General features: G+C 42.8%; 1 protein-coding gene and 1 long non-coding RNA gene across 2 annotated transcripts; both read left to right on the top strand.

Annotated features, from left to right (window-relative positions):
• Positions 1-10,990: 10,990 nt before the first annotated feature.
• LOC308329526 lies at positions 10,991-12,177 on the top strand. The gene is made up of 4 exons (XR_013965402.1): positions 10,991-11,092; positions 11,371-11,563; positions 11,659-11,790; positions 12,103-12,177. It is a non-coding gene; the product is annotated as an uncharacterized lncRNA (long non-coding RNA).
• Positions 12,178-14,840: 2,663 nt separating this feature from the next.
• Positions 14,841-18,032, top strand: LOC308329873 (uncharacterized protein; the record flags this gene model as incomplete). The annotated part of the gene is made up of 5 exons (XM_080784374.1): positions 14,841-14,895; positions 15,293-15,516; positions 16,292-16,439; positions 17,370-17,479; positions 17,721-18,032. The coding sequence occupies 5 exons, from the start codon at positions 14,841-14,843 to the stop codon at positions 18,030-18,032; spliced, it is 849 nt and encodes a 282-aa protein (XP_080640500.1).
• Positions 18,033-25,210: the final 7,178 nt, after the last annotated feature.

The raw sequence follows: 25,210 nt of genomic DNA, 5'->3' as shown, positions 1-25,210 counted from the left end.
CAAATGATTATGTTAAGACAGTTTAGCTACCACCCATGCTGGAGAACAGGAGCCTCTACTCTCATGGGCATGTCACAAGACATACCCTCCCTGTCAAAGACAATAGTACAGGGGACAGTAGAGGGAAAGTGGAGAAGAGGCAGACAGGCAGATTAAGTCCCGAGTGGACAACATCAAGGAGTGGACTGGCTGCAGCTTTAAAACCCTGATATGCACAACAGAAGATCGAAAAGCACTGGAGAGTGCCCAAGCATCCACCATGACACCTGTACAACCCCCTAGGCCATGGGATGAGTGAGTGAAAGCAATTTAAACTGTATGGGGCGTTCACAGAAGCCTGTGTAGGCGTTAAATTGAGCCCAAACATGTTTGAAATGAAACTCCCCATAACTATTGTAAACAATAATTTTAGAATAGTGTATAAATTGGCAAACTACATGAGGAACTTAAATATTCTGAACACAAAAAGTAAGAGGAACCTGACACAATCACGACTTGACAATCATTTAAAATTGAACACAAAAAAGCCAACTGGAGAAAGAGACAGATTAAACTTGAACTCTCAACTTGAACTAAAATAAGAGGGTTCTTATGAGGAGGTAGTTGTTTGCGTGCGTGTGTGTGTGTGTGTGTGTGTGTGTGTGTTACCAAGACTGTCAGATGGTGTTTTTTCTATTGGGGCTGTGCCCCATTGTCCTATGTGTTCTCAAGTGCTCCCTCTCCCTCCTTCTGCTGAATGTCCTGTGTGACTGCCACTGTGTTCTTCTTTAGTGTCCCTAAAAATAAATAACAAGAAGCTGACTTAGTAATGCTAGCTTGATTCTTACATTATGAAACATCATGAGACATGTGTATATTTAAAAAAAATATATATAATAGAGTGTGATTAGGGACTAATGGATTGGCCACCACAACCATCTTATTAAGGCCTATTCATAGTCTGGATTTTCAGTGGTGAGGTGACCACCGGAGCTGTAATAACGCAGAGCGGTGGTGAGTAAAAACAGCAAGAAGGGCTCTTCACTGCGGCTCTGTGACGTCATGTTGTAGGTGCGGGGTCACCTCACCACCAATAAATCAGACTGAATAACGCTTAAGAATTTATCATGAAAGTTGTACTACAATCTAATCACACGGCCAAGTGCTACAATAAATTACATGATTAATTAATTATACATCAATAATAGCTATGGTCTGTAAAGATATTTTTGCTGCATATTGAGGATTATTTTCTGAACAGAAGATTAAAAACAAACCAAAAAACTGTAATTTTAAATGTCTTGAGCTATGGTGGCAAATTTGTTTTCTATGTGAAATACATGGTGGCAAATTTGTTTTCGGTGGCCTCTGTTCAGAATTGTGATCCCTTTTCAGCAGCTACAGCTGTAATACTGTGGCATGCTTCTACTTGTGTACATCAAACATCAAATGTTTTGCCAAACACCATTTCAAGTTAGAATGACAAGAGGAAAGGATAAATTTACAGTGGAGCAACCATTATGTGCATGCAATCAAAGGGCCAGATTCTATCGACTATGCATGTGATTGTGATTCGAAACTACATTTTGAAGTGAATATATTTCAACTTACAACTGGTTCCAGTAGGGCGGCTCTGTGTCCCACATTCAGGTGCTCACATTCAGGGTTCCAGCAGCTGATCATGGTTTCAGTTGGGCAGCAATTCCACTGTGACCCAGGGTTCCTACACATCATTTTACATTTCAAGATGTCAAATTCTCAGTATGTTTATGTTTTTTTTAAATGAAATAAATCTAATTCCATAGTTTACATACTTGCATGAGAACCTCCAGGACACACACTGGGGCTGCTGGTCATACTAAAGTGGCGGACACAGTAGTCTCTCTGGGACACAGTAGTCAGTCCAACGCTGTTCATTCCACAGGGAGGTGTAGGTCACATGTCTTTGCGATGGCCTACAGTACATTCAATAAAGAAAACGTACATTTTAGCAAACATAAAAAACTAACTTTAAGCAGTAGCATGGTGTGGGCCACAATGTCAAACAGCTCAGGAGAAATACAGCATCACATCACATGACATGTGGAGGAGTGAGCGAGCAGGAGTGTGCGGAATTGGAATGTGGCAGCCTGTCAGTCCAACCTACTTGATTCATGCGGACTCACATTTAATCCTCACTTCCTTGCTCAGATCGAGGTGGGACTTATGCGTCTAATAATAGAAGGGAAATTCCAGGTTGTGTGCCAATGTACTTGGCAAGCACCCCAACACAGTGGTTTTTAAAGTGGGGTCTGGGGATCCCCAGGGGTCCTTGAGGGGATTCCAGGGGTCTCTACATAAATTATGGATAGTTGCGATCCGAATGGACCCTAATGTTGCTGCAACTCCGAGAACCAAATCCATTTTGTTTGACCACCATAACTGTACACTCTCAGATAATTATGGTGGTCCATATTCTAATGCAGGGATTCTCAAAGTGGGGTGCGATGAACCCCACGGCCCTATATTGCCACAAAATATTATTAGAACCACTGCCCTAAAACAGCCATTGTTACCTCCTCGGTCGTTTCAACATCAGTCTGTACATCAGATGGAGTGCTTCTGACGCATGTGTCTTAAAAAGAAAGTTTACAAAAACAGGGGAAAGAGACATTAAAGTTAATTAATATTATGCCGAACCTTTGAATAGCATAGGGCTATCATACGCCTATCATATAGCCTCTCATTGCCTACTTACTTACACACGTGTTGTATTACACCTTGTAAAAGCTTAAAAGCTACTGGTGGGAAACTTGTCAAAAGTTGGGTTTATGATGACAATATTAAAAAACTATGTGAAACGCTAACGGTGGCCTATTTACAGATCTGTCGCACTCCCTATTCCACCAGTTACATAGCAGCTGTATGCTGTGGCATGCTTTTACTAGTGTACATCAAATGTTTTGCAAAATTACATCATTAACTCATTCTAGGCGGGAACCCCTTTTTGTAACGCTACCCTTCTGGTCAGGAACCCCTTTTGTGTTTCTCTACACTATGTACAGTATTCAAAAAATCCAAAAAAAAAATGATGCCGCTATATAAATATTTGAAGTTTTTCAGAAAACTTGGGTCAGGATTTACAAGGATTTTTTTTAATCGGCCTCAGACCAAAATGGGTTAATTCATTAAGATCCGTCACTTTAGTGTTTAACCACATTAACAATTATTTTATACTTTAGCTAATGAGAGGAAAGCTGAGTGACAACGTTTCAGTCTAAAGCTGAAATAAACTGCGGCTCTATAAATGAATACAGTGTGCGGGACATCTTTCCTCTCATTATTTGCATTTTTTTGCCAGCTCTGTCCTTGTAGGTGTGCGCAAGGACTTTTCTCTACATACTTTAGCTAATGAAAAATAGCAGATATGCAAGCTTATAGATTTGCTATTTTTGGAAGAAAATGTAAGTCTTTGAATATATATTCTTTCACAGCAAACGATTTTAACTCAAATATTTGCTTCTGGTCGGTCGCTGAAACAAAATATTTTCAGCTTGGGGTCCAGAGGGACATGAAAACATTCAAGCACCACTGATAGGGTTTTCAAAAAACTGGCAGGACTTAAGACATTTTGTAGAATGTGGTCTCATGTAGAAATGTACATTTTAAAAACTAAATTTTACCTTATGCACCATGAAAAAGAAACAGGTTTTGGAACTTCTTGTTATGTCCAGACATGGACACAGAACACAGCTAGTAATTTGTGGACTGGATCACTGGACATCTTCATTTCCAATTTACTTAAACAAATAGACAAAGAGAAGAGAAGAATGAACCAAACACATAAAAACAAAAACATTGATTAATCGACGTTCGTTCGATAAATGCAAAATGCTGTAGGCCTACAGCACTTTGGTCAGCTTCTATTGTTTTAAATGTGCTATATAAATAAAGTTTGATTTGATTTAGGCCTATATTGGAGCAGGTGCTGGCAAATAACTAATTACTGTAATGCCAGTCAGATCAATTAGCAGAGCTCTCACTCTGCACTGTCTGCAGCACAATAACTGCAGATCTCTTCTTAAAGTTGACTTATTATGGTTTACTTTCAACCACAAACCATAATATGATTGACAAACCTTGGATTATAATTCTTCATCGACCAACAGCGCATGCAGCATAACTATGAGGTAACTTAACTATATGAAATCGCATTGATTTTTCCCATGCCTGCGTATACGCACACTCACAGTCACATTAACTTTATGATCAATCAAATCAATTTTTTTGTCGAAGCGTCGATCTCCAAAACCGTGATCGAAGGTCAGCCCTACACTGTACCACCCCTCTGAGTGTACAGATTTGTACACTCAGAGTTAAAGACCTGTCAGGGTCCATTTGGTTCCATGTGTTACACTCTCAGACAGTTACAGACCTTATATGGGTCTATTTGGTTCCTGTACTATCAATCATTTAGCTGGGGACCCCCTGGAACTCCCTCAATACAGTAGGACCCCACTTTGAGAACCATATTTTGCGGCACGCGCACCATCGCTCTGGAATGCCCTCCCCTTGGCTCTCAGGCAAGCCAAGACTGTGCCCGCTTTTAAACATCTTTTAAAAACACACCTGTATACCAAATGCTTTTCTTAATTTCAGTTTTATTTGTGTACATGTATGCAGGCATGTGTGTATGTATATGTATACGTATATATTTATTTAGCATTTCTTGCTGTTTGTTGTTATGTTTCTATGCTTTGTTATTTCTGTTGTTCTTGATGTTGTTTGCTATTGTTGTTTTTAACCTGTAAAGCACTTTGTAACTTTATGTTTGGAAAGGTGCTATATAAATAAAATTCATTCATTCATTCATATGGTTATCCCACCTGGCTCCCACATAGGAGCCAGGTGAGCCCACCTCTAAACCACATGGGACCCATGTTGGCGTGCTGGCTGGGCACTGGAAACAGACCTGTAAATATATAGATATAGATTAACTGATATGTAAATATATCAGTTCATCTTATGTGCTGTGTTTCAGGGTTGAGCTGCTTAACGACCACACTGTTTTAAAAACGTTTTACTACCGGTATTATTATTATAATTTGGTGGTACTATCAATCATTTGTGTTTCGGGACCGACACACATGCATGCATGGACACATCACATTACTACTGTTGTTAGCTAAGCTTACCCAAGCACTGTATAGCCACTTCCAAATGCCAGCCAACTAATTTTAGTTATTGAATCAAAATGCACAGCAGATAACAGAAGTTAAATGTAGATGTACTCATCGCAAAAATAATGATAGTCAAATGAATAGGCATGCTAGCTCTTACCTACATGTCCTGTAGCAGTAGCTGCCTGTAGGCTACATTGCATGGACACGCACCATGCGTCTCCTGGTTTTGTCGGCCATTGCTCCCTTCTCTGCTGCTGCTTCTGCTGCGAGACCTGACCTGAGCCCTGGTCGACGTCTTCTTTGTCTTTTTGCGGGCACGGCCCCTTTCCTCGTCCATAACGCTGGTATATACAGTATAGTGTATAGTAGCCTATATTATATATAGCCGCGCCGCGCCGGTTGATCAACAAAGCCGCGCTTCTTCCATGTCAGTGACAGCCGGGCAGTGAAAGAAAGAAAGAGCGGGCTAACTTCGAGATAGTTGCCTGTTGACTCAGGAGCCAATCACTGCAACCAACGTCACACAGTCAGTCATAGTATGACCACACAGCCAATCACATCCAAGCGGGACTTGCAATGCACTCTGGGTGTTTTACTGGGTTGCCAAACCACCTGCCATTTCAAAGTATTTTAGTACATAGGCTTAATGGGGGGGAGATTTTTTTATTTATTCAAACCTGGTAGCCTAACCATATGTGGTTTTAACTTGCACATGATAATGACAAGTTTGAATATTAAACTGTGGCTATATACATTTAGGCCATACTAGAGCTTTAACTCTTTCATGTTACACTCTCAGGAGTACCATTATAAATTAACATTGCATTTAAACAAAATATTTACACAATTAGAGAATGTAGAAGAATGTGTTATTTTGTTCAACGTTTGCGTGTGTGTGTGTGTGTGTGTGTGTGTGTGTGTGTGTGTGTGTGTGTGTGTGTGTGTGTGTGGCCGACTTATCCCATGCTTAAACTTTTATACGTTCTGTTATTTTTGGCAAGGCAAAACTGGCCACCCTTGTCTGGGTCCTGTATGGGTTCTGTATGGGCTAAGTGGGCCTGGGTTAGAACTGGTCACTCATGTCTGGGTCCTATATAGGTTATGTATGGGCTAAGTGGGCATGGGTTAGAACTGGTCACTCATGTCTGGGTCCTATATAGGTTATGTATGGGCTAAGTGGGCATGGGTTAGAACTGGTCACTCATGTCTGGGTCCTATATAGGTTATGTATGGGCTAAGTGGGCATGGGTTAGAACTGGTCACTCATGTCTGGGTCCTATATAGGTTATGTATGGGCTAAGTGGGCATGGGTTAGAACTGGTCACTCATGTCTGGGTCCTATATAGGTTATGTATGGGCTAAGTGGGCATGGGTTAGAACTGGTCACTCATGTCTGGGTCCTATATAGGTTATGTATGGGCTAAGTGGGCCTGGGTTAGAACTGGTCACTCATGTCTGGGTCCTATATAGGTTATGTATGGGCTAAATGGGCATGGGTTAGAACTGGTCACTCATGTCTGGGTCCTATATAGGTTATGTATGGGCTAAGTGGGCCTGGGTTAGAACTGGTAACTCATGTCTGGGTCCTATATAGGTTATGTATGGGCTAAGTGGGCATGGGTTAGAACTGGTCACTCATGTCTGGGTCCTATATAGGTTATGTATGGGCTAAATGGGCATGGGTTAGAACTGGTCACTCATGTCTGGGTCCTATATAGGTTATGTATGGGCTAAATGGGCATGGGTTAGAACTGGTCACTCATGTCTGGGTCCTATATAGGTTATGTATGGGCTAATAATACATGGGTGACCAGTGCTAACCCATGCCCACTTAACCCATTTAAACCCATAAGGGACCCAGGTTTCGTAAATGTTTCGTTATTTGTCTAACCTCTTTAACGCTTATAAGTCAAAAACCGTTCGATATTACGGGCCCATCTTTTAGTATGTTATATAGCTTGTCGGGACGAACAATCTGATATGTGGTTCGCCACACACGGTCGTGTGCTTTAGGAGCTTAGGGTTACACTTTGAAGCGCGATAGCTCCTCCCACAAAGGTCGTAAATAAAAGTTAGTTGCATCCACGCGTAGCTATCGATAAGACGAACGCCCTGATATGTGTCTCCCTGCTGGTACTCAATTTTAAATTTAGCATTTCAACCATAAACACACTCTTTGGTTCACTATGTCTATAAGGCTTCCAGACAGGTAACCCTAGGGTTACCTAGGGTTAGGGTTACGGGCTACGGGGGTCGCACGACAATGGCGGACATATCGGAGCGTAGATCTCGTAAAACTGAACACGCGCATGTCAATTACTTGGCTGACGGACATATCGTTCTCGAGCTATCGCGCGTTGAAAACTAACCCTAGGGTTAGCCAATTAAGAGAACCGTAAGTCCCTGTGCTGGGAAACAGATATCAGCGCCTTCAGCTCGTCGTGCTGAGTCCGAAAATGGTCTCGGTTTTTTCCACAACATTTCGGGGGGCTGGGGACAGGAAGTTGGCGTTTACACCCACTTCCTGACGTCGTAGAGAGATAAGACCACCACCGTTGGAATCGGGGGGAAAAAGTAAGTGGGAATACATGCCCCTTCATTAGAAAGAATCACAGGAAATATGTTGTTTTTGGACGCAAAGGTGACATTTTTACAAACTTTGGCGCCCTTTTTCACCACTTTCCCCACAAGGGACCCAGGTGTGGATGCCCAGTTCTTACCCATGCACACTTAGCCCATACATAACCTATATAGGACCCAGACATGGGTGACCAGTTCTAACCCACGCACACTTAGCCCATATATATCCCACAAGACGCCCATATATGGATGACCAGTTCCAACCCACGCCCACTTAGCCCATATATATCCCACAAGGGACACATACATGGGTGACCAGTTCTAACCCATGCCCACTAAGCCCATAAATAACATATATAGGACCCAGAAATGGGTGACCAGTTCTAACCCTTGCCCACTAAGCCCATAAATAACCTATATAGGACCCAGACATGGGTGACCAGTTCTAACCCACGCACACTTAGCCCATATATATCCCACAAGGGACCCAGGTGTGGATGCCCAGTTCTTACCAATGCACACTTAGCCCATACATAACATATATAGGACCCAGACATGGGTGACCAGTTCTAACCCACGCACACTTAGACCATATATATCCCACAAGGGATCCAGGTGTGGATGCCCAGTTCTTACCAATGCACACTTAGCCCATACATAACCTATATAGGACCCAGACATGGGTGACCAGTTCTAACCCATGCCCACTAACCCCATAAATAACATATATAGGACCCAGAAATGGGTGACCAGTTCTAACCCTTGCCCACTAAGCCCATAAATAACCTATATAGGACCCAGACATGGGTGACCAGTTCTAACCCACGCACACTTAGCCCATATATATCCCACAAGGGACCCAGGTGTGGATGCCCAGTTCTTACCAATGCACACTTAGCCCATACATAACATATATAGGACCCAGACATGGGTGACCAGTTCTAACCCACGCACACTTAGACAATATATATCCCACAAGGGATCCAGGTGTGGATGCCCAGTTCTTACCAATGCACACTTAGCCCATACATAACCTATATAGGACCCAGACATGGGTGACCAGTTCTAACCCATGCCCACTAACCCCATAAATAACATATATAGGACCCAGAAATGGGTGACCAGTTCTAACCCATGCACACTTAGCCCATATATATCCCACAAGAGGCCCATATATGGATGACCAGTTCTAACCCATGCCCACTTAGCCCATATATATCCCACAAGGGACCCATACATGGGTGACCAGTTCTAACCCTTGCCCACTAAGCCCATAAATAACCTATATAGGACCCATACATGGGTGACCAGTGCTAACCCATGCCCACTTAGCCCATATACACCCATAAGGGACCCAGGTGTTGGTGACCTGTTCTAACCCATGCCCACTTAGCCCATGAATAACCCACAAGGGACCCAGGTGTGGATGCCCAGTTCTTACCCATGCACACTTAGCCCATACATAACCTATATAGGACCCAGACATGGGTGACCAGTTCTAACCCATGCCCACTTAGCCCATACATAACATATATAGGACCCAGACATGGGTGACCAGTTCTAACCCATGCCCACTTAGCCCATACATAACCTATATAGGACCCATACATGGGTGACCAGTGCTAACCCATGCCCACTTAGCCCATATAAACCCATAAGGGGCCCAGGTGTTGGTGACCAGTTCTAACCCATGCCCACTTAGCCCATGAATAACCCACAAGGGACCCAGGTGTGGATGCCCAGTTCTTACCCATGCACACTTAGCCCATGCATAACCTATATAGGACCCAGACATGGGTGACCAGTTCTAACCCATGCCCACATAGCCCATACGTAACCCATATGGGACACAGACATGCGTGCCCAGTTCTAACCCATGCCCGCTTAGCCCATATATATCCCACAAGGGACCCATACATGTTGACCAGTTCTAACCCATGCCCACTTGGCCCATTTGTAACCCATATCGAACCCACAATATTTGCCCAGTTCAAGCCCATGCCCACTTAGCCCACATAGAACCTACCTGGAACCCAGTATAATTGCCCAGTTCTAGCCCATGCCCACTTGGTACCCATAAACACACATACACCCCATATGGTGCCCACATGGACATGTTAGCTGGGCAGTGGTCCTTTAGGGTAGTGGTTACCAAAGTGTGGTCCGGGGTCCCCACGTAAATTATAGTTTGGACCCTTATTGGTCTGTAGTGTACACATGGAACGAACAAAATGGACCATGACAGGTCCATTTGTACACTCTCAGAGTTAAATTAAAATTGCTTTTACAATATACATTGGGGGTCCCAGAGATAGAAATGCCAATAAATGGGGGTAGCCTAATGCATGTCAAACTGGGGGTCCTTGAAATTAAACGGGTTGAGAATAGCTGCTAGAGCTGTAAAAACTTCTCTTATGGGGGTCCCCAGCCGTGTCATCTAAGGCAGGCTTCATTCTGCTGTAGGAAGAGCTAAATGTCAGAACATGTACAGGAAATGTAAAATGATTCAATACTTGTGAACCACAATGCTTTCATTTCCTCTTTGAAAAATTAAAATGTAGAAAATGATGGGACCTACCCTCAAGAACCCCAGACCCACTTTGAAAACCACTTATTTACACACCGGGCTGAATTAGTTAGTTAGTTTAATAAATAACTGTAATTTCTGTTCCAGCTGCCAATATTGACGATGGTATGCTTTACACCTTGTCTCGGGAGGAGGTTTTGGAACTCTTTCCGGGGCCTGCAAACTTTTTAAGGCGTCGGCTTATATGGCAGTTGGTGAATGGAGACAAAAGGGTAAATTCTTTGAGTTTACATTATGACATTGCATTATTTTTATTTCATTTTTTTGTCCCTGCTAGTCAGATGTCTCACGGTATACTCTTCGATATGGTTTGGCATGTCAATAATGCTCAACATTAAGTACTTATACTTGCATTCTTTAATTTATACCTAATTAGTAAAGGCACACTACAATGGAAAGTTAAGCATTAAGTAATGTCTTTCAGGCTGAGCCTTCTACTCCTGCTCCTGTACATCCACAACCTGCAGCAACCTGTGGAGAAAGTGGGCTTTCAAAAGACATCAATGTATCAGCGACTGTGACCATGGCCACCCCAACATACGTTCTCTACACTGACAGTGATCTCGAACGAGCGAGAAGTGCCTACTTTGAGGAGAAGCGGCTGGGGACAGAGCCCAGCAGGTTATCCAAGGAGCTCTTTTGTCGGCTAATAAGAAGCACCATGACAAATATGCTTTCAATGGCAAGAGTGACCAGCTCCAGGTATCCAAAAAGATTTGAGGTTGAAGCAATGGCCAACAGATTGATGGAGTACTATCCACTGTTGAGTATTAGCTGTTCACTGGTAAGTAGCTTTTGTAACAATAGTTCTTGAGTTTTCAGGTTTTTAGCACAGCTAGACTAAATATAACTGCTCAATTCTAATTGGTTGCACCTAAATTTGCAAGTTGGAAACATTAATTGTTTTGGCACACTGTGTTTATCATGTATTTTTAGACAAAAAATGGCTGCTCCGAGATACGTCAATAATCGAGCAAATGTCAGGCGTAAACTGTGACTTGTCTTGAGGTTCATAGTTGCATGATCAAATGTTCACTACCTGCTATTTGTACCCGACAAAAGCAAAAAGTAGCAGAAAAGCTGATGAAGAGGTTGTCTAACGTGAAAAGTCCAAAGAAAAGTCCAAAGAAGAGACCACGACAGACTGCAACCAGTGACGTCGAAGCCGGTTCCAGTCAATCTGTGGCATGTTCACCTCCTATAGAGCCCCCCGCAGTGCCAGTATCTGCCAGCACCCCAGTGCGACACAGGGAAGGTAGTGATACTATATGCAACTATGTATATGCATTATGCATGTATGCACTATGCAGTCTTCACTTGAACAGTATCCCCCCTTTTTGTCATCCTCAGCCAGTAACTCGGTGCAACTGCAACTCCTTGCAGCCAGTGGGCCAGTCCAACGGTCTCCTCCAGCCAGCAACCCAGGGCAACCCCAGAATCCGGCCGCCATTCCCAGCACCCCAGTGCGACGCAGGGATAACGGTATAAACATTATGCAGTCATTTTGAAGTATACAAATATCTCAGGGTTTTGGTCGTTCACTATGCTCTGGTATTCTGCCAATGTATATTCTCTTTTTAGTGCTAGATGGCATTTTTTCTATGGTTTAGGGCTATGTTATAGAGTGTCTGGGTTGCCTTCTTTTAGGTGGTTATAGAAATTAAGAGCTCTTTATCTCTTTTTTCCCCTCTTTTTCTGTGAGTAGTTATCGTCCTAATTCTGCCCTGCAGGCAATGTTTGTGGATAAAATTGCAATACAGGATTTTAAATGTTTTTTTAAATTGTCACCAACAGCCGGCGGTTCAGTCCAAATACAGTCCCCTCCAGCAGGCTCTACACTACAACGCCGGCCTGGCAGTGATAAAACATGTATGTATTTTTGCATTTCATATTATGCGCAGCTCTGTTTAATGTGCAGTAGGTCTAGAGGTCACTCAATGGTTTGTAGTCGTTACAATACAGACTTTTATATGTTTTTTAAATTGTCACCAACAGCCAGCGGTCCAGTCCAAATACAGTCCCCTCCAGCAGGCTCTACACTACAACGCCGGCCTGGCAGTGATAAAACATGTATGTATTTTTGCATTTTATATTATGCTATGATTCTTTGGTAGAGAATTTACCTAGGACTTTCCTTGTGTCACCTGCAGCCAATACCCCAGTGCGACCCCAAACCCCTTCACTAAATGCCTCAGTGCGGCGCCGGACATGGGATAACAGTGGTATAAAGATTTATAATATTTGTAGGTGCATGCATGCAGATGGTAGTGAGTGATGAGTCATAGAGGTAATCATTGCCATCCCATAACATGTATCACAACTGTCACCTGCAGCCAACAACCCAGTGGAACCCCAACCACCTGCAAACAACAGCACCGTAGCACGGCGCCAGGCCCGGGAGAACTGTGGTAAAACATTAATAATGGCCTAGGATATTACTTGTGTCTCACCTGCAGCCAGCACCCCAATTCAACCCCAGCAATTGTGTTGAGCTCGTAGTTCGGCTATTTACAACTGAAGTGTAAAATTGTGTCAGTCGTGTATTGATATTTTCCCACATTTGCTCTTTTTTGCAATTTTGGTTTAGCAAAGCCTAAAATACTGTGTAAATGTTCAATGGCCAAAACACTAATTGTTAATCCCAATTAACCTTTAATGAAAGGTCATTTTGTGTCACAATCATGAGCTTGACAGCCTTTCTTTTTTACATGCATGTATTAATGAATCCTGTTAGATTGGAAACCTAAGATTCCCCTTTTTTATTGTTTCATATGTGCAGGCAGCGCATGGTGAACGGCAATATGGGGAGGCCTGGAAAGTCATCAATGAGATGACTGGGCGGAAAAGAGCTAAGGAGGGACAGGTGGAGGGACACAGCCCAGAGGACAGGGTGACTACCTGGTTCGGCCACTTCCAGGGGCTCCTGGGTACAGCAGAGGATGGAGTTGAGGAGGATGTGCCGGAAATCCTCCAGGGCCTGGACATCGAAGATGGTCCCTTTACGTCCAGTGAGCTTTCCAAGGCGAAATCCACAGTGAGGGAGGGCAAGAGTGCTGGGCCAGATGGCATACCCCCAGAGGTCCTAAAGAACTGTGACCTTGATGACCTCACCCTGGAGTTTTGCAACCTGTCACTAATGAACAACAAACAGCCTGAAATATGGTCTCTGTCCAACATCATTCCAGTGCCTAAAGCTGGGGACCTCTCAAAGCCAGACAACTACAGAGGCATCAGCCTGACTTGTATCACTGCAAAGATTTACAACAGAATGATACTAAACAGGATACGGCATGCCATCGACCCTCTCCTGAGAGAGAACCAAAATGGCTTCAGAGAGAGGAGAACTACCGTAGCACAGATCTTGGCACTGAGGAGAATGATTGAGGAGGTGAGGAAGGACAACTTGACTGCTGTACTCTGCTTCATCGACTTCAAAAAGGCGTTTGACTCGATTCACAGAGGCACAATGGTGAAGATCCTTAAGGCCTACGGTGTCCCTCCCAACTTGCTCCGGGCAATAGAGTCCATGTATGCAAAAACAAGGGCCAAGGTGGTGACCCCAGATGGTAACAGTGAGGAGTTTGATATCCGGGCCGGGGTAATGCAGGGGGATACCCTAGCCCCTTTCCTCTTCATCATAGTCCTGGACTATGCGCTCAGGAAAGCTATCAGTGGACGAGAGCAGGATCTTGGCTTCACCCTAACCCCAAGGAGGTCAAGACGACATCCCAAGGTAGTCCTGACAGATCTGGACTATGCGGATGACATCGGCCTGCTCTCCGACAGCGTGGAACAAGCTCAGGAACTCCTGAACAGTGTGGAGCTGGAGTGTGCCAAAGTTGGCCTTAGGCTAAATGCCAAGAAAACTGAGGTTATCACCTACAACATCTCACCGGAACATCCACCTCTCACAACAGCAGGAGGCACGGTGCTGAAGGAAGTCAAAGACTTCAAGTACCTGGGCTCATGGGTCAACTCAACCGAGCAAGATCTGAAAGTGAGGAAGGCACTTGCATGGAGGTCCCTAAATGGCATGAACAGTGTTTGGAACTCCAATCTCCCCCGACAAATCAAACTCAGCTTCTTCTACGCAACAGTGGAGTCTGTTCTCCTATACGGCAGTGAATGCTGGACCCTGAAGCCAACCCTGGAGAAGTCCCTTGACGGGTGCTACACCAGAATGCTGCGTGCAGTACTTAACATCAGCAAGACTGTACATGTCACTAACATGACTCTGTATGAGGGACTACCGAGGGTGAGCCAGAAAATAGCAGCCAGGAGAATGAGACTAGCAGGACACTGCCAAAGACATCAAGAACTGCCAGCCAGCAAACTGGTGCTCTGGGAACCAACACACGGCCATCGATCACGAGGACGCCCCGTGCTAACATACGTGGATATACTCAAGAGCGATGCAGGAGTGCAAAGTACCAACGAACTGGCCGGATGTATGGAGAACCGAGATGACTGGAAACGACGATGGAGGGCTCGTCTGAGGACGACCTAGAGAGAGATATGCAGCCGCCACCGCAATGCTACACCAGTCATCCGAAGACGGCAGCCCCGTGCAAGATGGCATTGATGAATGTATGTATAATCTTCTGTATGCAATATTGCAACAATACATTGATTGCAGCAAACGTGACATATGAAGGTATTCAGACAGCTCTAGATTTCTGAAGCATACATTTGTTATAATTACGTGCAGAAGGAATCATGTATGCTTTCATAGTTTCTCCATAACCCATTATGGACAGGATATCCTGTTTGTGCTTTTACCCCTCAGGCTGGGAAGACATGTCTGTGTATTACATGTACAGTATGTAGCAACATTTGTTTTTGTAAATTTGGAATAATATTTGAAGTTTTTCAGAAAGGTTAGGCTTTTGGTTTTTTTTTCAAGAATCTGCCCCAGGCCTAAATTGGTTTAATGAGAGTTGTGGAATTAACCCTCCCCCACACACTTAATTTGTTATGCCTTCAGCCTCTACAGATGACTTCATGGACAGCGCGGAAGTCCAGGCAAGACACTACGGCACTCTCCAAGAGCTCTACAAGTCCAAGAAGCCGAACAAAGTTGATGTTGCCAATCTGCTGGACCTGGAGTTTGGTGGAAGACGGCGCTTCATCGACTCTGACGTTTCTAGAGAGCAAGACAGGGGCACGGTGATCCTAAAGGCTTACCCCTGCTTCAAAGAAATCGACCATGTAAGTAATTTAATTAGAAATATAACAGAAAAATGCAATTATGAAGACGAAAGGCGTGTGTTTCGCAGTGGGGATGGAATGTTATCGCCCTGTGACTGAGGGTGGCGGGTACTTCAACTTGTCCTGTTCTCGCACTGAGGTCACCGCAAACTATAATTCGAGCCACTAGCCTGAAAATGGCTGCTGTCCTCCTTAAAGGGGGATTCTATAGGGGCGTATGTTGGTAGCACATGGGAAGACATTTTTCTCGGTTGAGGTGAGGTTTTTGTTCATTTCTACTCTATTTCTATTTGCTTAAGGCATGTTTGTTCTGTTTTAACCATATTGGCATGCCTCCTGAGTCTCTTCCTTGATCCCTGTCAGCTTTGTGGATGGTACCACACACTCTCTGTAGTCTGCTGGACAGCCTGTAGGGCCTGGTGTGTTGACCTCTGAAGGCAGGGGCCTATGTCTGGATGTTCCCCCCCCCCCCCCCCCCAAAAGCAGAGATTTGAGATTTAAAGATTAGCAAATTATTCACTATTTATCCAAAATGGCAGATCTACAAGCTCGCAGCGTGGCATTCGGTGCCGCGTGCTCTGAGCTTGTGTAGCAAATCAGAAGTCTGCTTAACATGGTGATACATTTAAATTTTGTCAGGTGAAACCTGTCTAATGAACGCTCATGAGACGTCCATTGTGGAACCTAGTTTCTGCTAATTTCTTTCAATTTACTGTTTGCAATGTTAGATATTTTATTTCACCTGTTTTGTATTTGTTTTGCAATGTATTTTCAGACCCTGGATGAGATGAGGAGAATCATCCATCCATACAATACCCAGTACATCGAGGAAGTCATGCAGAGATGGGACGGCTTCCTCGATAACTACCAATTTTATGCCATCCAAAAGAATGTCTGGATACGGCGCCAGAAGGTTGGAAAAGGTGAGGCCGCCCCCACTTCTATTTGGAGATCTCCTAATGAGTGGATATTAATCTAGTTCAAAACCCTTTTTGTATACCCCTTGAGCTGTTGAGCCCATACCACCATGTACCTCAATCCTGTGTCTTGATGATTTAAAATATGCGTTCTATTACATATTAATCTTTTCTTTACTATGGGAAGCAATGTTAATGTGACTCCATGTGCATTCTGCCAGAGATTCTTTCTTACACAGCGCAGATTAATGAATAATATCTTGACTATGGGAAGCAACGTTAATGTGCAGTTTCTGCCAGGGTTATTTAATTCTAAAGGCCTGTCCATACTTTGTCCGAAACCAAATTGTCATAAAGGTCCTGTTTGACTACAAAATGACGTCACTCGCAACTTCTGAAAAGCATTACACCAAATTAGAGCTCAAAGTCGTAACTCAACGAACAAAAGTTTGGTTTCAGAGAGACTATAGACAGGCCTTTATACAGAGAGAAAAGTACAAGCCGCTGCACTCCAGGTTAAAACAAAATCCTTCTAGGTGCAAGGCTCGAAGATATAAGTAAGGTGAAGAAAATGCCAGCACTCATGTCCTTTTACATGATTTTATTTACCTCTGAGAATGAGGCCTGTATGGCCTTCCTCCGCATGTGTCACAAAGTACAAACTCTGAGGAAGGCCATACAGGCCGAGACGTGTACGTTTTCATTCAATTCAATTCAATAAAACCATGTAAAAGGACAATGAGTGCTGGCATTTTCTTCACCTCAGGCCTTTATACACACACAGCATAGACTTCGCTTGTCATTGATAACTCTGCGTGGAATATTAACCATCATTATGCTATTTTAGAACTCTTATGCTGCACCTGTCCTAGACCTAAGGTGCATGGTCTTCTTCATGTATTGACTGCCATATGTTGCCTTTTCTGTGAAACCCAGTGGAGCAGTCCATCTCTCTGTTGGGAACCCTGCCACAGCTGTTCCCATCTTCAGTGGCCCCCCCAAAGAAACTGGGAGCTGGCAGCGAGTCCCTTTTCCACATTCTTAAGGTGAGAGTGCATATACTTTAAGTTAGTAATGCCTGTACAGTACATTTATTTTTGTTCAATTTCAAAATGCATAAACATAAGTGAAATTAGTCCTTGCTATTCTGCAAAAAGTTACGGATTTTTGTCTGAATAATGGTGTGGTTTAATTTGGTCATGCGGCTATGCTAGAAGTCAAAGTATCATTTGGTCATGTTTTCACTGATGGGGTCTCTAATCTCTTTCCTTGACTTATCCTGACCAGCCTATTGAAGACCCCAACAGCTTCCTTCGTCAGCGTCCTCTGGCCAGTCCTGTTGTCCTCGTCAGTGAGGAAAACTGCCTGCTCTGCATTGGGACCATGCCAGTGATGACCTTTGAGAGAGAGGACTTCCAAAAGGGACTCGTCTACCTGATGGCATATTACTATGCCCTTCACCTGACCTACCCCAAGTGTGCGTCTACAGTGCTTTCAGTACTGCAAACTGAAGTCCTCCAAGATGCCATCCATGAGGGAGATGCCACCCACGCATACAAAAAGTCCATGGCCGAATGGAAGGACTACCTCAGTCAGTGAGTGTGCAGATCTACAAGCTCAAAATAGCAGATCTAATCTCACAACGCGGCACTGTGAGTTTAGATCTGCTGTTTTCACTTGGGTCCTGCAAACATCTAATCTCTTTTGAGTTTCCGACCAGAAAAGTTTGTTTGGGGTGTGTTGTTTGGGGCAATGTGTTACTGATTAGGGATGGAGCTTGTACATTTTATTACTATAGCACCTTATCGATCCTGCTTATAGAGCGTCGCAGTCCCGCCCCATACCATGGCCCAGTGACAACTCATGACAACACAAACAATATTTTGGACCAAACAAATAATTACAAAGAAGAAAAACAACAAGTGTTGTAACCTGCCGTTTTTTCTTCTTTCTAATTATTTGTTCGGCCCAAAAAATGTTGTTTGTTGTCACGACTCCAGTTGGCTTTGTCCGCGGCGTAAACGTCTTTAAGGAAAATTAACAGAGAATAATTTCCTGGGCCATGGTAGGGGGCGGGACTGCGACGCTCTATTGAGCCGGGCTTTTATCTAGCCCTGCACTATTGAGCATTTTATAATTTGTGGAAATATGTGAGACGGCAAACGATGTTTACATTTTAAATGCACTTTTATGTTACATGCACTTTTATGTTTACATTTTACAATAATATACTTTAGTTTTATTTTCGTTTTAGTAGTCATTTTGTTGAGTGCTGTGACTTGATGCTATGCACATGGCTGCTGTTGTGTTGTGTTTAAAAAAAGAATGTTGCTGTGAATAGAGTATGGATCTAGGATCTAGTTTTATATATTTCTTGATTGCCTCTTGTCTTGAATGTTTGCTTATACATGACATACTTATTGATAACTGGTAGATAACTGCTATCAAGCTCTATATCCCTATAGCTGTGTCTCCCCCCACCCCCCCCCCCCCCCCCCCCCCCCCACGAACCAGGAAATAAATGCTGGAAAAGTGCTTCTGGTTTCTTCATTTAAGACTTTTCATTGTGCTATTTTAAGAAATTGCTTCTTACTGTAAGATTTTTGGGGCTTATTATTATTTTTGGATTAAGGAAAAAAATCTTATCAAGAGAAAATCTTTCCTAAATAACATAGTCTTCATTGCTTAAATTAAGCTAACCCTTGCTTTATAAACAGGCATCTTTATCTAGTTTTGAGACTCGATATGCTGTTTCAGTGGCTAGAACTTTGTTACTAGTTTTAAGAATTCTAAGCAAGGAAGAAATGCTTACCCCATTGGCAGATTTATTTGCTTGATATGAGACAATAAGGCTAGAATTGATTTTTTTTTTTTCTTAATTTAATCAGCCTGTTATTTGCAGTGCAGCATAAGCTGGTGACCAGCAAAACCATAAAAATACCAGCTAAGACCAGCATAAACTGGTGACCAGCTACCAGTTTAAACCAGCATGGACCAGCAAAACCTAGCTGGTCAGTCACCAGCTAAGACCAGCAAGATGGCGTCCAAAACACACTCTAAAGCTGGTCACCAGCAAAAGGTGGTCACCAGCTAAGACCAGCAAGAAAGTTGCTGGTCCAGCTTATGCTGGTCTATGCTGGATTTTTCAGCAGGGTAGTCCGGTTTGCTGGAGGTGTGATGAGGTACACTTATTATTCATGTATTGTTTGATTGTTTATTGTATTAGTATACATATAATACGGTTGATGATGCTGCGTGTTTGGTCGTGTAAACAAATTTAAACTTTTAATTTGATTTATTTGTATTTGTTTATCTTGTCTATCCTTGTTTTATATTATGTTTCTGTGTTCATACATTATGTCCATGAATACGTATTCTGTTGTTGTTGTTGCTTGTGTTTGTATTTTATGTTTTCTGTGTTTGTGAAAAAATCTATAAATAAAGTAGGATCACAAAAAAAAAAAAAACTGACCTTCGAGTCACGCTTCCATTACTATTGAACTGCCAGGAGCTGAATGTTGATTTGTACAGAATCGTCACGGATGATATTGCTCACCGCAGAAGGCGAATGAATTACATTAATGAAATAATTAATGCACCACGTCGGCGTAGGGGAACCAGGGGACGTCTCTGGACGAGACCAGGGAGGACAAGCCAGTTTTGGGACAATTTTGAAAATGGTGTCGATTAAAGGACGAAGTTCTTCACTCAGGGCGACAAGAGATTCTTTGGACATACGGAAATTGTCTTGTCAAGACAATTTCTGTATTAAAAACTGCTAATGCCTTCGGCATATCACGCCCGACTGCGTCTGTTATAATAAGAAAAACCTGCAAAGCCATCACTGTCCTGCTCGGCCCAAAGTATATTGGGCTACCTTTCACTGTACCCGAGGCAGAAGAGCTGGTCTCTGGGTTCATGCGGGATCATGGAATGCCTCAATGTTTGGGAGCGGTTGATGGGACGCACATTGATATAAAACAGCCATCTGTCAATTCCATGGACTACATTAACAGGAAGTGCAGACATTCCCTGAATGTCCAAGCTGTATGCGACTACAAATACAGGTAATGAAGGCTGAAGAGCTATTTGTTTGTTTGATAAAGACTTTTTATTGTGTTATACATGTGTCAAGGGGGGGGGGGGGGGGGGGGCACACACACACACACACACACACACACACACACACACACAGTACCACGCCAATAACACTGGATGGCACTGTTGAGCAGCGTCGCACACACAAGTGTATTTACTTTGTAATAAAGGTGCTATGTTGCTTTGCCTGTTACAGATTCATGGATGTTGTCATAAAGTCGCCTGGAAGTGTCCATGACACACGTGTCTTTGTTAATTCCAAGGTGAATACCTATTTGAAGACCGGGAAGATACCTCAACTAGAGAAGCAGCTTGTGGATGAGGAGGAGGCCATACGCATCTTTCTCTTGGGGGACCCTGCCTACCCCCTTCTGCCATACCTCATGAAAGAGGTGGCTCTACAGTCTACCCCATCAGAACAGTACTTCGGACTTATGTTGTGTAAGGCCCGTATGGTCATTGAATGTGCATTTGGTCGGCTGAAGGCCAGGTTTGCAGCTCTGCGGCGGCCTATGGACATAACTCTGCATGACCTGCCAAATGTAATTTATGCATGCTTCGTCCTACACAATTATTGTGAGGCCAATAATGAAAGTGTCGACATTCATGTTGAGCAGGAAGCCATACAGTGTGACAGAGTTCACCAGCCTCCCACACAGAGTAACAGGTGTCTCACTGACTGTAATGAGGGAAGCGGAAAGAGAGTGAGGAGAATTCTCACCAAGTACGTTGACCCATAACCCATTCAGGACGGGAACCCCTTTTGGTGTTTTTTGCATTATGTTATACTTTAGCTATTGGGAAAATAGCAGATCTACAAGCTCAGTGCAGCACCGAGTGCTGTGCTACAAAATGTGGTGCAAATCTTTGGATATATATTATTTCAGAGCACATCAAATATTTACTTCTGGGATGGGGGTCGGTGGCCAAATATATATAATTGTTGGGGTCCTTATAGTCAGAAAACCACTGATATAGAAACTTTTTTTCTTTTTCTTTTTTTAGAATTGTCTTCAGGTCTAAGACCATTAATGAATTTGAAAGACTTTAGTTTGAACTTGTTCAAAACATTGCATTTATTTAGTTTGAAAACAATGTGCATTGGGTAAATAAAAAAAACCCATAAATCTGCAATTCTGCATTTTTGTAAACTGAACTGAAATGATCTTCCCTGAGAAGCATATAGTAATAAATAATAAGAGCCAAAAAACAAAAACACACTGTAAACACAAATGAAGGTTTCAAATTAACATAATCTTCACTCTCCTTTTCACTCTGCAATGCTGCACTACTAAACTAAAGACTAAACTAAAGACCTGGAGGCGTGATCAATGCTCTTTGGCCACTCAGAATAGCCAAATGGCATTGACCACGCCTCCAGGTCTTTAGTTTACTCAAGTTAGGGAATAAGACCTGGCACTTAAGACACGCAAAATACAGCCCTATAGTGTCCTCAAATTATTACATGAGCCATAAGGTTAGCATTGTGCATTATGTCAAAGGCAACGCTTAACCCAAACTAACCTCAACTCATAAATGTCACCATGATATTTAAACAAGTGTTATAAAATGCCATTGATCTCAGGAACAAGTGGGACTATAGAGACCTCAGCATCAGACATTAATGAGGACTCAGGGTAATCTTTTGCCCCAGCATTTCCAGCAGTGGTGGAAAAAGTACAAAAATATTTTACTTAAGTAGAAGTACTGATTCTCTACTTGAAAATTACTTAAGTAAAAGTACAAAGTGCCCATTAAGAAAGTTACTTAAGTAAAAGTATAAAAGTACCTCAAATAAAATGTACTTAAGTACAAAAATTTACCCGGCGTAAAATGTACTTAAGTATAAAAGTAAAAATTACAAAGTACAAGTACAAAGTACAAAATACAAAATTATTTTCAAAATGAATACAAAGAAATGAATTTCCAAAATTGTCATCCTGTCAAAAGTGGCTTTATTCCAAAAAATTAAATAGCATACAAATACTGAAAATACAGAACCCCCTAGGAACTATAGTTCAGTTCACAGTTGTTGATTTTTAAAATGAACTAGTTCCGTTCATAGTTCATCATTCCAAATTTTGAACTAAAGTTCATCGTTTGAAAAATGAACTATTATAGTTATTTTTCGTTCTTTTTTTGCTTTAATTTTTATATATTTTTTACATTTGACAAAAATTGCTCTTTTGCAATGTGAAATGCCACCGAATTATTTTTCCTTCTCTATATGGGCTTTTGCATGCTTTTATTGTGAAGGCAAAAGTTTCTGAACGTTCTCAGAGCCTGCATCTCCGCATGCTGGGGTTGGCTGATCTACAAGCTCACAACGTGTCCGGACGCGACGAGTTGTGAGCTTGTATATCAGCTATTTTCAGCACGGAACACTTTGTACGGCGAAGAATAGAGATGTCTTTTGTTGGCCATTCGTGGCGATATTATGGACACGTACCTCCTCGAAGCGATAATAACCAACTAAGCTATTGGAAGCTATTTTTCGTGGCACATTATGTGTGTACAACAACAAGTTCCCTCAGTGTTTGTGTTGAGTTGGGACAGTGTCTGCTGTCTGTCAGCGTGCATGATCATGCAGTAGCTAGATGCGCGCTCCAGTGACGGCTGAGAAAGATTAGTTAATTTGTGTCGGATAGGGACTTATTGGTTGGTTTTCCGCTAAATATTAAGGCATGGGCGTAAGGCATAAGGCAAGGACAAAAATAAAAAATCCTTCTGCTAAGACTGTGTCTCGGTCATCCATGTTGAATGCGTGTGACAAAACACAGTGTGTGCGTCTTGCCGTCTTCAAAGCAGGCCAGGCAGCAGAACACAACTCCGCCCCCCTATTATCTGAGAGTGGAGCAGCCCTGTTCAATTCTCATCTGCGCATTCCTCCAGTAAGACAAATATAAGATTTTATTATTTAATTTGTAGCGAGTAACGAGGTGTCCGATTTTAAATATAGCGCATTAAAAGTACGATTTTTTCCTTGTAAATGTAACGAAGTAAAAGTAAAAATACAGCAAAAGAAAAGTAGTCAATAAAAGTACAAATTCTCCAAACTTGTACTTAAGTACAGTAACGAAGTAATTGTACTTCGTTATTTTCCACCACTGATTTCCAGTGGCATATCAGTAACTTTCTGCATACTTTTTGCCCTATCATGAATTCCAATGTTTTTTTAACAACATGGTCACATTTCATTATTTTATAATATACAAAGTTTTACGGATAGCAATCTGAATAAACTGTAACGTAAAGTCAAACCTCTGACGACAACTGTAAATGTTAAATTGGACCTCTATGCCTACTAAAAATATCACATATAATACGATAAACATACACAGAATATCTTATATCCCCACCCACAATTTGGGACACATTTGTGTAAATTAAAATTATATCATAGTGTCACCCAACCAGGGCTCAATGATCATGTACCCCTGAGACACCACAATCAGCAGGCAGGTCGTTATAGAAAAGTAACAGTTTATTATACGCTCTGATATAAAACAGGTAAGTATAAAATCATGTAGCAGGATATCAATATAACAGTATACAAGTAAAATACATAAATGTATAGTTATAAAAATATGGCAATTTATATGACTGGCAATTATTAAACGTAGCAATATATTAAAATGTAGCAATATATTATGGGCACGGTATAAGCAGTAATCACAAGCTCCTCTTAAAATGTCCACCTCAGAGATATGTATAATGCACAGTGTTTGTTCCCACCCAGTCTCTAAGCCGCCCAAAGATTAGTGCACAAAGATAGTATACACATTACACACGACCAACAAAAGATGCCACGGCAAATCAAGTGCACACCAACGATCACTGCAATACGCCTATATCAGAATAGGATAACACTTCTATCGAAATCACAGCAGTAAGATACCAACATGCGTGTTCACCAATAGGGGGCGGTAAGAGACAGGTGAAGCCAACCCTGAGAATATTCCCACCCCTGTAAGCAGCCCTCTGAAGCCTGAATGACCGCTGTACCCAATGTACTGTGTACAGTATACAGTACACTACAATAATACGTGCCACACAGTTAGCAAATGCCCAATAATACTACTATAGTAAACAATAAACACTATCGCTTCCCAACTCACGGCCCCAGAGCCCAGATTGTCCGTCCTCCCTCGTGACGTCACTGTCTCTTATCCAACCGGGACTCCGAACGAGGGGAAGCCCCGTATGTGGCGTTGGTTGCCTGGCAACGAGAACTGTCAAGCGATGGTATGCAGAACTGCGTTGACAGTTGGTTGTCGCTCCACGCCCCACGGCCGTGGACAGAAACTGGGAAGGAGGAAACAGACTCTGTAAGCGATGGTGGTAGGAAACAATGTAGCGTCACACTCACACAAAGTTGAGACTCGGATTGACCGTCCCTTTTAGGCCGAGTAGTCTGGCATATAGCAGTAGACCATCTGCGTCGGCGGTCCTCGAGGAGACGGCGGGGCAATCAGCGATGTGCGGCCGGCGATCCAACGCTGTTCTGCGGCGTCCAGGACGGGGAGGCTGAGAAGGAGGATATGACTCGTCAGTGACAGTGAGCGAAGTTGCATATAACACCACACTCACACAATGTTGTAGCTCGGATTGACCGTCCCTTTTAGGCAGAGTAGGCTGGCGTGTCACAAGAAATCGGTCTGGTCAGGAGCTCGGCGTGT

Source organism: Protomyctophum bolini (assembly GCF_963924005.1).
Source record: "Protomyctophum bolini genome assembly, chromosome: 15".
Taxonomy (NCBI): domain Eukaryota; kingdom Metazoa; phylum Chordata; class Actinopteri; order Myctophiformes; family Myctophidae; genus Protomyctophum; species Protomyctophum bolini.
This window is presented reverse-complemented; position numbering and strand designations above follow the sequence as displayed.